The 17,828-nt window shown below is 33.0% G+C and overlaps 1 protein-coding gene across 1 annotated transcript; it reads right to left on the bottom strand.

The window, feature by feature from the left end:
• Positions 1-943: 943 nt before the first annotated feature.
• LOC130621551 (STE20-related kinase adapter protein alpha-like) lies at positions 944-13,822 on the bottom strand. Its single transcript, XM_057436854.1, has 13 exons — positions 13,648-13,822; positions 11,680-11,715; positions 11,409-11,565; positions 11,090-11,211; positions 9,814-9,925; positions 7,795-7,918; positions 6,481-6,643; positions 5,223-5,327; positions 3,588-3,770; positions 3,477-3,514; positions 3,155-3,197; positions 2,512-2,611; positions 944-1,238 (listed from the first exon to the last, which is right to left on the bottom strand). The coding sequence occupies exons 3-13, from the start codon at positions 11,530-11,532 to the stop codon at positions 1,162-1,164; spliced, it is 1,191 nt and encodes a 396-aa protein (XP_057292837.1). The 5' UTR covers positions 11,533-11,565; positions 11,680-11,715; positions 13,648-13,822; the 3' UTR covers positions 944-1,161.
• Positions 13,823-17,828: the final 4,006 nt, after the last annotated feature.

Here is a 17,828-nt window from a genome sequence, read left to right as displayed (position 1 = left end):
ACTGACTGTTGCAGGTAATTATCGATTACAATTTTCCCGCCTTAATTTTCTGCCACAAAGATTTTGTTTCTTACTTTAATGTCCTGCATTAATTTTTCTCTCCTTTCTGTCCTCTTTTGTTTTCCTTACACCAATAAGCACTGTAGCTGTATTTTACAAAACACGAGGAAAATTAATTGTAAATTTAATTCGACAACTTTAACAGATTTTTAGTTTAAATAATTTTTTTTACGATTTTCAGACATTATTGCAGTTAACGCAAAAACAGTTATGCGGCAATCATTTTCAGTACTTCTGCTTCTGTGTTTCATCTCTATCTATGTCAAGGTGTGTTACACCAGGCTGTTTAAGAAATCTATCGGATTTAGGAAAGAGTATGTCGTGTAAAGAAAATTCGGTTACAGTTTTATTCCCTAGCCTGTGACTATAAATGCCAGTGTTATAAATTAGGGGACACGTTACAGCGAACACCCCTATAGTGCGAGCGTAATTTCAATGTCCCGATTTATATCATTCCCTAAAACTGACCTCTTTAAAGCGGACACATCCAACAATAAGGCACGTAAAAAAAAATTTTGTTAGAATTTTTCTCTATATTTTTATAGATTCTTTAACTTTTGAAATCTTTAGGCTATAAAATCGAAACCTCGCAGAAATATTTAAGTCTGTTTTATTTTTTAGAAGCGTAATTGTCTTTAGGCTCCTGACACACCTTGCCTCCGAAGGAATGTACCTCAAGTAGCGGACATCTATAAGAGATAGCTTTTTTAGGTCCAGATGGTGTGGTAAAGTTTCGCTTGATTTTCCTGACAGTCATTTAGGAAACTGCGAGAAAAATAAAATTTATCGAGACGCTAACTAAAAGTCCAAATGGAGTAAAAACAATGTATATCAATAATTAAACTGTATTCGAGAAAACTGTATTCGAGAAAACTGATTCAAATTGGAGTGAAGGTTCTTTTTTTTTCCAATTCTGTTAAAATATACAACAAATAACAATTTCATAAAATGTACATAAATTGTTTGATACAAACAAAAAATTGGATCCTCACGAAACTTTGTTTTCACCACAAAGACAATCGACCGGCAAAGCGCGGGCATGCTCTGGTGGGCCAGATATCTGTAACGTTCCACGACTTGAGAGATAGCATCATGCTCCATTCAAAAATTCCACCTGGTTTCATCGCATAGAGTAACATTGGGTACTTTCTCTAAAATTTCCATCTCATTCTCTAATCCTAAAGACAACACAAAAAGCTCGTCAGATGCACATTGCTTAGTTGTCTTGGGCCTTAAGTTCCATTTTTTCGCGAATGAAAACAGTCGAGCTGTAGCTGTTTTTCACGTCTTTTTTCATAAGAAAATTGAAATTTGAGTTAAGTCTACCTGTTTCTTAATATTTTTATTCTTTAAGCCTGAAATATGTTTCTTAAAATTAATTACAAGCTCGTGAGCTTGTATTAAAACGCAAATGTGTCCTACAAGAATGGAAATTTTTGCCTCTCTGAGCACCGACACGGGAGTCGTCGTGTGTTCGAATCTCATCTTGGTAACTATTTTTTCTTTTTTAAAAAGATAAGACAAGTGTTCAAAACACTTGTTTAACTAACTAGTAAATAAAGATGTTTCCACCAAACTTTTTAAAAGTGAATGTAGGCAGAATTAACTGAATTAATGAATTTCGCAAATTTTGGGGTTTGTGGGTTTGTGGTCTTTCTTCTTCCTGTCAGTCGGTTCACCCAAGACGGACCCATCGAAAATTAAAAGTTCGAGGAATTTTCCGTTCAGGAAGGTCTCACAAATCAATTTTGAAAAATAAGTGTGTAACAAATATTATTGCGTATCTGAATAGTAAAATATGTCGTGTCTAACTTCGTAACAAAAATCCCAATTTGATAGACAGCTTTTTGCAAACATTATTCGCGAGGTTGTTTGCGTATATCATACGTCTTGTTCATCTTAAATTTCACACGGGGACGTTTTTGTAGTGTTCACTTGTAGTTGAAGGAGAATACAAAAGCTCATTAGAAGAGATGGAAGTAGATCAGGAAGATTGTGATCGAAATATCTTTCACTTGATCAGCCAAGCTGCTACATGTATTTTTGGTTTAATACTAAACTTTATATACCTTTCACGAAAAAAATGTTGTCTTTTTGCTTTACTTAGTCCGCAATTTAAGCCTAATGTTTCTTAAAATCGTGTTTCTTATAAAAAAAAAGACGTGTAATTTAAGAGAATCAAAAATAAAAATTAGAATTTCTTGCTTCTTGTTTTTGTTCTCAAAACAACCTCAAATGTATAAATATTAGGTAAAAAATTTAACTTCCTTCAGAAGGGTTCCAATTTTAAAAGTACGGACCTTAACAATTTTTTTAGGCGTTTTATGAAATTCAAAGTTTATCTATGTCTATCTATATTGGTAATAAACTAGCACACAATTTGCGAAATGCTCGCCAAAAATAATCATCCGCTTTCATGACAAATTTTTTAAACGCATAAAACGAAAGTACCTTTATTTTCAGTGTCGCTTATGAATTCATTAATAGGCGTTAGCGGTTTTAACAAATCTGTGAAGGCCTGACAATCTTTATCCTTCATCTTTCTCTTCACCTATAAGAAGAAATTAACACTGGTACAACGCAAGAAGGGAAGTGAATTTAATAGCCAATAATAAATTTCAGACATAAATTTTTTAAGGTAATGTCCTAAAAAATAAAAAAATAAAATAGTTTCCCTCGTTTCCTTATACTATGAGAGACAAAATAATGGCGCCATTAGAAAGAAAGGAGAATTCCGCCTAACTTGATAATTATAGGGTGCTGTAGGGTTACTAACTGGATAATTAGGGATGCTGCAGGGGGTGCTAAATGGATAATTAGGTGGTGCTGTAGGGGGTGCTAACTGTATAATTAGAGGGTGCTGTAGGGGATGCTAAATTGATAATTAGGAGGTTCTGTAGGGGGTGCTAACTGGATAATATTGGGGGGGGGGGTGCTGTAGGGGATGCTAACTTGATAATATTGGGGGAGGGGGGTGCTGTAGGGGATGCTAACTTGATAATTAGGTGGTGCTGCAGGGGGTGCGAAATGTATAATTTGGAGATGCTGTAGAGGATGCTACGTTCATAATTAGGAGGTGGTTTTGTATACCTACATTTCTAATGTAAGAAGACTGTTTCAGTTGACTTGCTGACGGCCTAAAACCGAATAAAAAATGTAGGAAAGCGAAATATTATTTTCATATTAATTATGCTGTTGGCTGAGATAGAATATATAGATATTCTTTACAATCCGATATCACTTGATGTAGACTTATAAATAAGAAAGATTCATTATCAGCATAACTATTTTAATATGACGAAAAGACACATATTGTCTTTTCAACCCCGTCTGACACCCTACATATTCATGTAGGGTGTCAGACGGGGTTGAAAATGGAGTTTGGAAAAGGTGGATGCCATCTGCAAAAAGATTACCTTGAACTAGCATCAGCTTGTAAACAAACTTCGACAAACTAAAATAAAAAGAATAAGATGAAAAAAATGAGGAGATATGACACATCGTCCAAACGTAGAAATGCAACTTACCTGGTGAAGATTCCTGACTTTCTTAGAAGGGGCTGCAGTAATTTGTGGAGAGAACAACATATCGTTGGTTTGTTGCAGACCATCCAATGACGACTGTGAATTGCTGAAATCGCCATGTAATTCTTCAATGGTCGCTTTATCTGGGAGTTGCGGAATAACACCGCGAATCTTCTGCAGTAAAATCTAATAATAGCAAACATTTACATTTATGGTGCTCTCTTCATCATGTTGTTGTGATTCTCATCATTCGCGAAAAAAAATTCTTTCCATACGATGCATTTTTTTTCTTCACTTTTAAAGATAATGTTTTAAAGTTTAGCAGAGCTTTCCAGGTCACAAATTACAGCAGGGTGGTTGACTCGAAATTCCAGTATATTCCAGTAACTTCTTAAATATATTTTTTCAGTTTTTAAGTACTAAAATGACTCAAAGTAGAACACATCTTTTAAGCGCCCCACTCGCATGTAAAAGTCTCAAAGCGCAATAACCGCCCTTATCTTAGTGAGCGTTCCATTTACAAGGAAACGCCTTATAGAATACTGTACCATTAGTCTTTTTAATTGTCCCACTTGATTAAGCGTCCATGCAAAAAATCAAAAAATTAATTAGCGCCCAGGATGGCAATTTGAATCATTAATTGATATCGCATACACTAAAATTGTAGCTTTCACAGAGAAAATCCGGTATTGTCAAATTACCAAGTGTGATGTTGATGTCTAACAACATGAGGAAGTCTCATTATTTTGCATTCACCTCTTCCAAGATATATAAGTGTGTTTCCTAGTTTCTAATAGCCACAGGTTGGCCATTAAATTTAAAAAAGTCAATTCCAGGAGTTTTCCAGGATATTTCTGACATTTTTTCAGCAAGAATTTCAATGAAAAAACTGTGAAGAGCTTCAATAACACAATGAATAAGAAAGAACAGGTATAATACAAAAAAATTAATTCTGAAAAGTTAATTCCCAGAATTTTTTTCTCATTTTTCTAATGGTGTACTTGATGATATCAAAGAAATAAAATATTGGTGTTATCAAACTGAATAGTCGAACTATCTAATTGTTGAGTTGGAAAATCTTTTCACATATTGAATCAAAGATTCTTACAAGTATAAATTTCCAGTATATTGAAGGATATCTTTTTTCACTATACTGAGAATGACAAAAAGCACCAATTTTTAATTCGACTATTTTTCAGTTTTTCCAGTGTGAGTGGCCACGCTGTATAACTGAAAGTAAAGAAGTTTTTACAAAAATAATTTGATCAACAAGCCTGACAATATTATTGGTAATGACATTGTTTTAAAATGTGCAAAGTTTTATAGTCAAAATTATCTACAGTTCCTGGAACATTATTACATCCTAATTTATGCAACTAAATCAAAATTTAAGTTAAAATCTCAAACGTGTATATTTTAAAAAGATATTCCAAAAATGTTTAAAAGGCTTATTAAAGAACTTTTTGAGCTCTTCAACATCGCTTCAACATCATTATCTAAGATTCCTATTAACCATATACAAAAACCCACTCTGACTTTATCAAACTAAAAGCAACACTTTACTTCAATCTCCTCGTATCGTAATTCCTAGCCTTGGCCTTCACAAAGTCAAATTTAACCTCTGAATTAAAACATTACCTCCGTTGGTCGTAGTTTGCTGTAAGGTATGGTTCCAGTAACCAATTCAACTGCAGTGATGCCAAGACTGTAGATGTCCGAACGGTCATTGTATCCAGTTAGGTTCTGAGAAAGAGATATTTAGGAAAAGTAAAAGCAGAAGAATTATAAAGAACCAATACATAGTATGTTTTTTTTTTATAAGTATAATATATTTTCTCTAAGCATTAGATGCTTGTATTTTTAAAACTCGTGTTTTTGCTTGTTCATGTTTGTACTGTTTGCGCAGGAGAGCAACATATTAGCCAACATTTAAATTTTCAAAAAAAGTTTCGCGGTTAAAGTGATAGATTCCTTTTTAAAACCCCATTCTCTATTCTGGTTTCTTTCAAGTCTCTTGTAGCTCATAAAGTTCAGTGTGAAGTTACGCTTAGTTTTTTGGGGTTTTTTTCAAACTTGACCAGAGGTTACGTATATTTTCACTTGCTATACAAGCTTCATAAAACAATCTAATTTGATCTTAATATCGGTTATGGAAGAAGCGCCACCATGCTTCTTCTTTTTTTATAGATTCATTTGGAGTAATTTTCCTGTGTACTCTCATTTACGCATAATAGCATCTTAACAGAAACAATTTTGGCGCTAAGAAAATTTCGGGATTTTTTAAAGAATTAATTGTTGCGAAGATGAGGATGAAGAAAATAAACTTCTTACATTCACGCTACTTCCTATCTTCCTTCCTATGATATCTCTCAGAAAAATATTGCCTAATTATCCCCTTTTAATACATATATACTTTAACATTTTTAATTTGATTCCATTACAAGAAAATGAATTCTTTTAAGGTAAGCAAAAGTTACAGGAAAGTGAATATAAATTTTTAGAATATAGAATGGCGTGTCACCAAAAACACTACGCGCACAATGTTTAATTTCTTCAGTGAAAACTTACTATGTGCATAAGTCACTCGTTAAATACCAATAATATAACTTCCAAACTAAACATGTTTACAAATTTTATAACCCAATACTCTTTCAACTTTAAATAGCCTAATTTACCCATTCGTTCAAAAGTCTTTTCAATATTCTGGTCTAAAAATCTTACATCACAATCTTTGCTTTTTTTTATAATAAACTCCAAATTAATATTCAAAACCATTATTTCCCATTTCCAACTTAAGCTCAAATCCAATTGAGAGGTAAATAACAGTTCAAATAAATTGCTTACACGCAAACTCAACAAAATACCAAATGTGGACACATCAAAACATTGAACATACCTGTTGAAGAACTTCTGGGGCCACCCAGGGTAGAACTTGGATGGCATTATCAGGAAAGTCGTGAGCATTTGATCCGTCATCTGGCATCATTAGACAGTGCCGAAGACCCGATAAACAAACGGTATTATCGGAATTTAATAAAATATGACTAGCATTAACGGCTCTAAAAGATAATACAAAAAACAAAGAATTATCAGATTAAGATAGAAGACACGGTTTAAAATTTCCACTTTGCAAACAATTTTGTTTTTGTTTGTTATTAGATAAATGACCAAATATAATTTCAGATACAATGTATTACTTTGGAACTCTTTGTCTGCTTTAAACAATATTTTTATATACATTATCTGCTACTGACAGATAATTGAAAACTCATGTTCTATATGCTACATAAAAATATTATATATATTATGTCCCACACTACATAATTGTACATATTTAGCAGATCACAGGTATTATAGCGTTTCTATTTTACAGGAGAATTTTTTTTCCAGAGTCGGCTCCGAGAGGAATTTTGACTTCATTTTTAAAACGATTTTGATATGTCCTGTCTACGTGTCTGATATACAAAAAATGATGATCAAGTAAATATTTGATTAACTCAATATTATTAAGTGAGTATGGTTTTTTAAATTTTGTGGAGATCTTTGATTCTCTCAAATTTTATCTTTTAATCAAATTTTACCAATTTTTATTCACGCAAAGAATGTCAGAATAGGGTAGTTAGTTATGCGTTGACCTATTAAATTGTTTCTGTATTTTTATTTTGTGTATCACCGCAATGTGCTTTACTTGTTACTATATTTTAATACATATACACATTATGTATATATGTATTAAATATACATTATGTACATATTTTTATAAGAACAGCCTTTACCTTATTTTTTCCGAAATAAAATTTGGTGGATTTGGTAGTTTTGACAAAAACTCTGGCAAATTTACTATTCGGAATGAGTCATTATATTTTCCAATTGAGTCAATTTTATGGATTTGTTTATAGAGAAAATACAATTTAGCCTGACTGTGTAAAAACAGAACCTCCTTTTTCTTACATTTTAGAGTCACCTAAATTATTTACAAAATTTATTGGAAAACGGGACGCATTAGTGATAACTATATGGCTAGTATTATTTACATATGCTAAGTATATAAACTTATCTTCTATATGTTATACATAAATTTTCTATATTCTATGCGTGATATCCCAAACTTATTTTCATTGCCCTAAATAATGTATTATATATGCTGCGTGCAAATTTCATATATATATATTACGTATATATATTGTTCATTTTTTGATTCTGCTCTTACCTGTGGAGAAATCCCATCCGGTGCAGGTATTGAAGCGCTAACACAACAAATCTTAATACCATGCCAACAAACAACAGAGGTAAACCATTTTTGAATTCAGAAGCAATTACGTCACGGCACGACCCTAAAACAATACGCAAAACCTATAACTAGCTGTAACAGGAAACATTAGAATAACCATAAAATGTTGAGTATTAAATGTTTTTAAAATAAAAGAATATCCGTAAATTATCAACTCAATCCCTCTGACATATAGGAAACTATATTTTTGGTAGTTTTATCGTTATGGACAAAGCCTTCTTTGCTTTCGAAATATACTAATTAGCCTTGACGTTTGCTGCATGGATACGTATTGGAAAGAAAAACTCTACCACTTTACAAACCTTAAATCAAACATTTCAAAAAAAATATATATCCATATCAAAAACTAAATTGAAACCAAATCATCACCAAAACAGAGAAACAAAGTCAAAATAAAGCTGGCTACAACCAGCTAAAAGCTTTTGTGTGCATTTCTTTAGCAACCACAATAAAGAACGATATTAGCCAAATGTGACTTAAAATGGCAGTAACCCTTTTTTAGCTGTCCAAACACCTGTATCATTTACTCAGTATTCTGAGTGTACAAATTTCTTTTACTATTTCCCGAAATTCACTTGGCATAACTTTTGTTTGGCATGCAGTCGAGTGCTGAACTTTTGTGAATTTCCCTAACTTTTATTACCGCTTGTAATGAAAAAAAAAAATGTTAAAAAAATTGCAAATTTAAGGGGTACTGCACTTTTTGGACAGGGGTAATATTTTGTGTTTTTAAAAAAAGTTTTGACATGCATATATGAGTGTTGTAGGAAATTTTTGTGTTGGTTATATATTATATATTATTATATATTATATATTATATACGCTATGTAATTATTTATTGCATGTATGTTCAATTCTAATCCAAATGACGTCATCAAGTCTATAAATGAAATCTAAATAAATCTATAAATGCGATATTCTAATCATGTACAAAGTTTAATGACATAAATATCAATATTGGAAATTGATCTTTTTATACCTTTACTGTTTAAATAAGTAACTTTCGTACAAATATGACCTCATTTTTTCATCCTAATGACGTCATTGTAATTTCATGCACTACTAGACTATACCAAAAAATCTCAGTGTTAATGTTAGCCCATGTATCAAAATGATTTTGAATTATTATTTGAATTGTTTAGAGCAGCAGAAATTCTTAGTTAAAAATGCATAATACATAAAGAAAAAAAAACAGTTTTTACAAGCTCCAACTTTTTACTACCCAATGAATTTTTATCTGCTTCTGTTTTAAAATTAACTTTGGTGTAATAAGTTAAGGGTACACAGAGTTAATTTCTTTATTGATATTTTTTTAACAATAGGCTTTAGTTTTTTTTAAAGATTCTAAGGTAGCACATCTGATGCATTAAACGCTGGTAAAAGTAAAATATCTAGAATAAAAATATTTTTTAAATATTTCTTAATATTGATTAATTTATCAGATATGTTAAATTTTTTCCAAAAAAAATAAAAAAATAGCATTTTCCTATTAGAAATTGGAGCTTGGGCATAAAATTGTCACAAATTTCTACATTAAGTGTCATCTTAGTTGTTAATAACGTTTCTCTTTAATAATTAGCTTTTTCCCGCATAATTTTACAAGCACGTATATAGCACTGAAGTTCAACAGGAATAATTATTTATGACGCTTTGAGTTTAAAGAGGAATTATCGAAACTGAATATTTTTGGTGAAAGATAATAGTATTATAGCTAAAAAGAGTGTTATAATAGGAACTATAATAGAAATAGTAACTTATTATGTAAACTTATTTTTCTGGTTTTAAAAGGGTTACCTTAATTGGCTTTAAATTGTCAAACTTAAGGTTTTGGCCAGGGTAACCATAGCTAATTAGCTAATTTTTGGTTAATTTACAGTATGTGTGAATCTACTTCAAATTTACCGTTTTAAATGTCAACAAAAGTATATCACGACTCACCAAAATTATAAAACGGATATACAGTCCATATGCAGCCATGATCAGCAACAAAAGAAGAATAAAATGCAAGTATATATGGATGATTTAACTGACTTGACAATTGTACCTCATACTAAAGAAGAAAAAAACATTATGACCTTTTAACCAACACCTTTAAAAAAAGGAAAAGAAGGCTTTATATAATATGTGAAATGAATAAACCAGCTTAAGGTAATGCAACAACACTTCTTGAGGAGCCTTTAAAATTCCAGAAATTGATAATAGACCTTTCCCGAATTTCCTAATTATAGTCAATACTAAAAATGATTTTTATTAAGTTCCTTAGCAAAAATTATAACAAATTACCTAACTTCGTAAATATTTCTGTTTGTTAAGTGCCTCAATTCCAACTAAAAGTTACGGTCAAACCCTTCATATAGCCGAGCTTCCTAAGAATAGCCTCGTTTTCAAAATAATTATTTTCTTTAAATCTAAATGAAATCCAACTGCTTCATTTTTGTCATAATAATTTATTATTCAATCTCAATATGCTTATTTGAAGAGCACAGAACCATTATAAAATTATGTAATTATTATAATTTATGAAATTTTGGGAAATTCAGCCTAACTTTTTCATAATTTAGCCTAATTTCCTAACTTTTCCTGGCTGGATAATTGAATATGGACTACAAACTTTTTTTTAATACTATTTTATTCAAATGACAAATGTTCTAATCTAAACAAAAACTGGATAAGATTCCTTATTTTCTGGCAGAAAAATAAGAAAAAACAATATCCAGTAAAATTCTTTAGTAATATCCAGTAATCACATGCATAAATGCACACATTTCATCAATTGTATATACATGTTTTTTCAAGAGAGAATTCCTGTCGGCATTAAAAAAGACATCAAGCAACATGTCGTTATGGCTTCTTTTTCAATAAAGTTTATTTTTCTCGTGACTATAGTGACTATTGCCCTAAATAATACTTTGGTTTGGCAAAGCAATGAAAACACTTGCCATGCCATGTTTAACTATATCGTGCAACCTGTCGTACAATAGTCATGCCACACCTAATGTGCTTTGGAAACACATTTCTCAGGAGCTGTGTAGTTCTCATAGTATCTTTTACATGAAAACATGATAAAGGAAATTCTTTAATGAATTCTGATATTGGACAATTTTTATTAAAAGAGATTGATCATTAATATAATAAACTGTAATGTTCCATTTACTGTTATTTAAAACACTGCGCATCGGCAATGACTTTTTGTTAAAAGTTATTCAAATTATACCTGCAAGTTTTTTAAATCCTTTGTTGTGAGCTTGTCAACATCTAACTTCTTGATAACATACAGATTTCGATCATCACTTTTTTTACACTCAGCAAGCCATAGTGTTGAGAAAGTACCAGCTCCTAATGATAAAAGATAATATATTGAGTTGAGGATTTCTTCAGTAGCAAGGATCTTAACTTAACAATACGAATAGACACCTGATTAAGAACAAAATGGCAGTAAAAATCAAACAAACAAAAATTATGCATAAAAAAAGCAAAAAGGAATGAAATAAAGCAACTGCTATACTGATTAACATTAGTACAAAATTAACTACCTATTTTACATCCAAGTTTGTACAGTTTAGATTCAGCTGGTAAAACCTTTTTATAACTATCTATTACAAGTCTTTCAAATGACTGGCGAGTGTTACAATCAACGTTTCCTTCAGATTTTAGCATATTCGTTTAAAACTTTTGTAGCATTTTCTAAATCTAAAAAGTTAATTGTTTGAAACATATTCTAAAAACTACATTGAATTTTACAATTAAACAATGCTTAGAGAACAAATGCTGTGATTGCTGGCGTAACAAAAATTTGCATGTTACCTTGGCAAAAATTTTACATAGTCAGGATACTACAGCCTAAAAAATAAAAGAAAGTGAGACAAGTTATAATGTTTCTAATATATCTTTTATTGCTTTTAAAATTGATTAGTAGCATCAAATAAAGGAAATGCGAACATGAGGAAGGGTTTAAAAGGTAGTTATCGATCGAATGTGCTATATGACAACGACATATTCACAGTAAACTTTAGTATTAGTTTAGCAAATCCAAAATGTTAAATGGTACTATTTTTCTGACTTAATTTCTATTTATTATGACATATCTGGATGGTGGCAGTGCTTAAAATAACAGCCAGTCAACGGTCACTGACTGCCGAATTTTGTTAATTGACCGTCAGGATCACGTTACCAGTGGTCAGACTGAGCGGCGATCGATTCCTTGCTTTGCCAAAAAAATTATTTATCTACTATTAGGAATAGATAACAATCTGATTGGTGATTGGTTCATACACATTTTTTCATATAGACAATGGAGCAGCGTTTTCAATCGCGCACCAAAAACACTTTAGTCACTTCAATAATGCGCACCTGAAATGTCATTTGCATAAAGTAATTATTTACTATATATTAAAAATCAAAGAAAAAAATGAATTAAAGTTCGGAATTTGAATGAAAAACATGCACGTTTAAAAATGAATTATTTTGAGAAATTAAATACGTTACATTGCGTAATAACACCTGTTGTTCTTTTCGAATGTTACTGGCTTTTTATGTTTCGAGATGAAATCATTAGGTTGTATATCGCAGAAGTCGCCGGTGGCATGCTTTGAAAATGCTTGTCACTGCCAAGCTTAACATGAGGCAAAACTGTACAGGAGACTCAATTGTTAGAGTCTTTGCAGAACATCTTTTCTCACAAAACCGAGGGCAGGGCTGACCTATTGCCTGCTGTGTCGTGTGGGAGACAGAACTTCTGGACTTCTTTTTAATACGATATACATTTTTTTTTGATTATTAGAATATTTTAATTCTTCTCCTGAGAATTATTTTTATTCATGTTTGTGTTATATTTGACAAGATAATAATGCAGGCAATTACATAATATTCAAATCTGGATTCTAGTCGTGACGTATATGTTATGCAACATTATGATTTTTCTGGTTGACAAGGAGGAAGCCATGGAAGAGAAGATGGCCCAGGGTGCAAGATGAAATTATAATTCAAAATACTTTAGTCTATTGCAAGGTAGTCTGTATTGTTTTACACATTGCTATTTTTCTATAAAAGGATAGAGAAAAGGATAAAAGGCATGTCAGCAGGTAATATATTCCAGCCATTTATCATAAATATCAGTTTGGGAGTTGACACAAAAAGGAAAACCACTACTCATCTGGGAAACAGTTTCCCATTTAGGAAATACTGTTTCCCCAAACGGGCGAGAATAAAGGAAATGGTTTCCTTGTCGAGAAACCACCTATGGGTCTGCACACTAGGTGGTTAAGAAGTGCACAACAAATTTTTCACCAATGGAAAGGGAATATTTCCCTGCAAAATTTCACCTAAGGAAAAAAATCAATGTGGCCTCTTTCCACAATTCCGTAAAATGGTCTTGAGAATGGGTAACAGTTTCCCAAAAGGGCAACCAAAATTGAAATCAAAAAAATACATGGAATCACTGTTCCGATATTTTCTTGCGCACGCATCTAAATGATTACGTAATGCCCGATGCGCGCACAAAAATGGAGGTAAAAATGTAAACAAACTAAGCAGAAAAGTTACCTCCATTTCTGCGTGCGCAGGAAAAACACAGCACTATGATTGAGTGTATTAGTTTATTAGGAAATGGCTTCCTATAGTATATGAAAAACCGTTTTCCTATAGCTACAACATGTGAAACCTTTTCCTTTTTAGTATCATCTCACGTAATATGGACGGTATAGTATAGACTAGCTATTTAAACATATTAATTTTAATTTATACGTGTTTTTGTATGAGAAATATATTACATACAGCTGTCTCTAGTATATAGCTAGCTTTTTCCGCCAGTTCAAAGGTAGCGAATAAAAAATCAGCTAGCTAGCCACGTAAGAAAACAAAATATGAAATCAAATTGGTCGCAATGTTATAGAATAAAATAATAATTATGAAAAACTGGAGAAAAAGTGCTGTGTACGGTTTGCTTTGTTTTTGTTTACCACACCAACATGCATAGGCCAAAAGTGAGCAAATCGCCTGCCAATATAGCTCCGCGCAGGGCTGCTTTCGCTACGCGTCTTTTCCCCTCGTCTCTTTTGTCAGATTAGGGGTTTACCGTATTTCCTCTAAAGAACGCCGCGGCGTTCTTTACAAAATGCAATTTTTAGGTGCGGCGTTCTTTAGAGGGCGGCGTTCTTTGGAGGGCGGCGTTTATTACAAAACCATGAGTGAGACAAAAAGCAGAAGTTGACGTTAAGTATTTTCTTTAAGATTAAATATAGATAACAAAAGAATTAAGCTATGAAAAGTCTATTAAACAATGTCAATGTCGCTATCTCCGTCCGAGTCTTCGTCGATAACATGAAAGGACTCATAGCTTTCATTTACATCACAATCGTAAATTTCAAATGGGTTGTCAGAAGATTGGTCTTCTTCCAATGCCTCAGTTGCTTTTTTCATTAAGGTAGCACCAGATGAACAGGACGATCCTTCTTTAAAACAATGGATTTGTCCATCCTCTGATCCATCAAGAGCTAAATTTAAACCACACGACTTGAAAGATTTGATAATCATTTCCGTGCTCAAGCCATTCCATGCGTCTAAAACCCATTGCACTAGCTTTCGTCGCGATGGAGGTTTCTGGTTTCCTCCTTTTGTGAACTGTTGAACACCTTCAACCATCCATTCGTTATAAAGATCGATCATCCGACTCTTAAATGGTTTATTCCATGAGACATCTGGTGCCTGTATATATTTAGTGCAGCCACCGGGAATTATGACATTCTCAATTCTGCCTTTTGACAATTCTTGTTTCACGGAATCCATCATGTGGCATTCAAATGAATCCCAAGCTAACAAGCGTCGATTAAAGAAAAACTTTCCTAAAACTGTTTGCACATAGTGTAAGGTGAGTTCCTCGTTCATCCATGCATTTTTTGAGGACACAACTACGCATTTATTTTTGAATTCAGTATTTAGTTCTTTGCATTCGCGTTTTGCACCACCAAAAACAATAAATGGTTTAAATTTACTTCCGTCTGCCTTTGCTGTCAAGCATACAGAAATTCTGACCTTTTCATGACCAGTCGATTTAAGCATAATTTCTCGTTTGCCACGCTGTGACACCGTTGTAGGTGCTGTCATATCCGCCCAAACAGCAGTCTCGTCCATTGCAAGAATCGAACCGGCGTTGAATTGGTATTTCTTTGACATTCGGCGGACATGTACTACATACTGCACCAACCTGTCCACAAGATACGCTGGATCCTTTTAAACTGTTGTCGTTCTACGACGTAATGAAAGACAATTTCGTTTCATGAACTTTTCCAACCAACCTCGACTAGCCTGGAAACTATTTTTTGCAACAGTGTCATCTCCAGCTTTTTCATCGTGCATTGCTTTTGCTTTTCTCATTATCAGTTTTCTCGAAACACGCAAAGAATTAGCTCTCCTATCATGTATCCATTCGAGCAGATCTTCTTCTAAATCAAGATTCTTGATTTTGCAACCTCCTCCTTCTAGTTTGAATCTTTTCGCTGCTCCTTGTTTCAACTTCTCCACGCTCTCCATTCTCTTACTCTTTTTTCATCGACACCGTACTTTCTTCCTGCTTCGCGATTTGATGTACTAATTGCGTGATCAACAACTGTTGTCTTAAATTCAAAGGTAAAGCTTCTTCTTTTTTCCCCTTTATGGGATATTAACTGCTTCTCCTCGTTGTGCGACATTTTTCTAATGAACTTTCACTTACAAACATAAAAGTGTGTAAGGTTGATATATACAGATTGGGAGCAATTATCTTGTAGTATTGTTTACTGGTGTCAACTTTTTCTTTAAACACTATTAACAATCCAAGGGAGTGTTATTTTCGACGAGATCAAAAGCGCGGAAAATGATTTTCAATAGAATTTTTTCTCTATAAGAAAAAGTTCTATTTTTATCAATCGTTGATTGCACGCTCATAAGAAATATATGATAGCTACACGTGGAAGTCAGAGATTTGAGAAGAACATGGCTCGAGTGATTCCTAAAACATTTGAAATGTATTTCATCATTAAATTCTCTACAAATATTCGCGGACATCATGTTTATAAAAATATATGGACACCCATTATAGGAGAATCTTTGGTTTGCAAAGAAGACAAGAGGGTAGAGGCTCAAGAACTGGACAAGAATGCAATTGGAACGTACAAACTCATGGACGGCAACGAAACCTTAGTGGGACATTTGCCAATAGCGTTGTCAAAGCTGATATCGTTTTTTATTGAAATTGGAGATAATCATGTAAATGCGACAGTTACTGGGAAACGAAAACGAGAGATTGGTTTGAGTGTACCTGCAAAGTTCATTTGTTTTACATCTAGCAAAAGTCATGCTAAAATTCTTCACGGTGAACTGTTAAAGCGTAAAACTAAATATTCGTATTTGTCATTAGATGTAGAAGAATTTTGTGAAAGAAAACAGATCAAATTCATATAAATACCAACTTTTTTTACTTTCCCTATTAAAATGGTTTTTTTTCTAATAAACGCCGCATCTAAGGCGCGGCGTTCTTTGGAGGGCGGCGTTCTTTAGAGGGCGGCGTTTATTACAAATTTTCATATAGAAGTGCGGCGTTCTTTGGAGGGCGGCGTTCTTTAGAGGGCGGCGTTCTTTAGAGGAAATACGGTATTTGAAAACGGGAAGATGGTTTGAAACTTGCAAAACAGAGCGTTTACACAATTCTAGTAGGAATCGAAACACCAGGGGCTAAATAATGTTTTTTATTTTCTGCAAAGAAGTGTCTGCCAATCAGAGAACCTGCAGGCTACCCCCCCCCCCACTTTGGAAATTGTGGCGCCGCCCTTGAACACAGCCTTTAAACTATTTTTTTTTTAGGGGGAGTTCGATTGTAGCTTTGTGCAATGATGTATATATAACTAATTTGATATAAGGAAAGTTTTATATGACCTGTATATGGTAGTTCTGCCAAGGCATTTCGGTATTTTATTTCGGTATTTTACTTTCTGTGCGACATGTTTTAACTTTTTAAGGCTTCGGGGACACGGAAACATTTTTCATGCAATTGCAACCAAAATTTTTTTTGTTTCAAGCACATGGTTTTTTCCTTGTGTTGCATGCTAGTTTATGAAACAAATATGCATGCAGCTACACAAAGAAAGATGGCGGTTGTAAAAAAATGCGGTAATAGCATCAATAGCACTTCTTCTTGATGAAAAACAAGAAACGAAAAGACACACAAGGTGCTCTATTTGAACAAGACCATGGTTGCTTCGCCGACAAATTGATGGAAATTACCATAATTTGTTTAAAGAGCTCAAAGAAAAAGATTTAGAAGGTTTTTCTTCATCAGAAAGCTTTTGCTTGGTTGCACACGTTTTGAATTTCTGCCATCTTGCTTGTACGTTTTTTTTTTGTTTCAGCAACAAAAACTTTTAGGATAAATAATAATGTTGCAAATTCTAGTAATTTAACGAGGGGACACCCGGAAACATTTTCATGTGTTGCAACAAATGGTATTTTTGTTTCAACCACATGAAAATTTGTTTTCGTGTCCCCAGAGCTTAACACACTAGACATTTGTGTGACCATTCTAGAGGGAAATGTCAAGTCTTTTATAAACCTATAAATCTTGTGCACTATTCCTGATGAGCCCTTCCTACCAGGTCACCAGAGTTGCTGTTACAACAACATATTTGACATTAATCAACATGCTTCTGCTGCTACTCGTGCCCTAACTTTTAGTGCACTTGAAACAAAAGTTGGAATTTTTAATGTAGTCGAAGTCTACAAAGACTTAAAGATTATCAGAGGTATTTAAGGTAAGGTAATTTTGCATTAAGAACAATGGACATGCGCACTTATTCCTGTAGAAAAGTTAAACAAGAGAATTAAATAAAGGTTAACTATATGCTCTAACTCAGGACTATAATAATGAATCACTACTAACGCTGAGTCAGGTAGCTTTGATTTTATCATGGATCAATTTCACTATC

This window comes from Hydractinia symbiolongicarpus, chromosome 12 (genome assembly GCF_029227915.1).
Source record: "Hydractinia symbiolongicarpus strain clone_291-10 chromosome 12, HSymV2.1, whole genome shotgun sequence".
NCBI classification, from domain to species: domain Eukaryota; kingdom Metazoa; phylum Cnidaria; class Hydrozoa; order Anthoathecata; family Hydractiniidae; genus Hydractinia; species Hydractinia symbiolongicarpus.
This window is presented reverse-complemented; position numbering and strand designations above follow the sequence as displayed.

Bases quoted from the DNA above. Each gene is read 5' to 3' on its own strand.
- LOC130621551 (XM_057436854.1), bottom strand. From the start codon at position 11,532: ATGCTAAAATCTGAAGGAAACGTTGATTGTAACACTCGCCAGTCATTT. The intron at 5,328-6,480 runs GTATGTTCAATG...TCTCTTTCTCAG, and splicing joins CCCCAGAAGTTCTTCAACAG to AACCTAACTGGATACAATGA. The intron at 1,239-2,511 runs GTACTTTCGTTT...TGTTGTCTTTAG, and splicing joins AAGCGACACTGAAAATAAAG to GATTAGAGAATGAGATGGAA.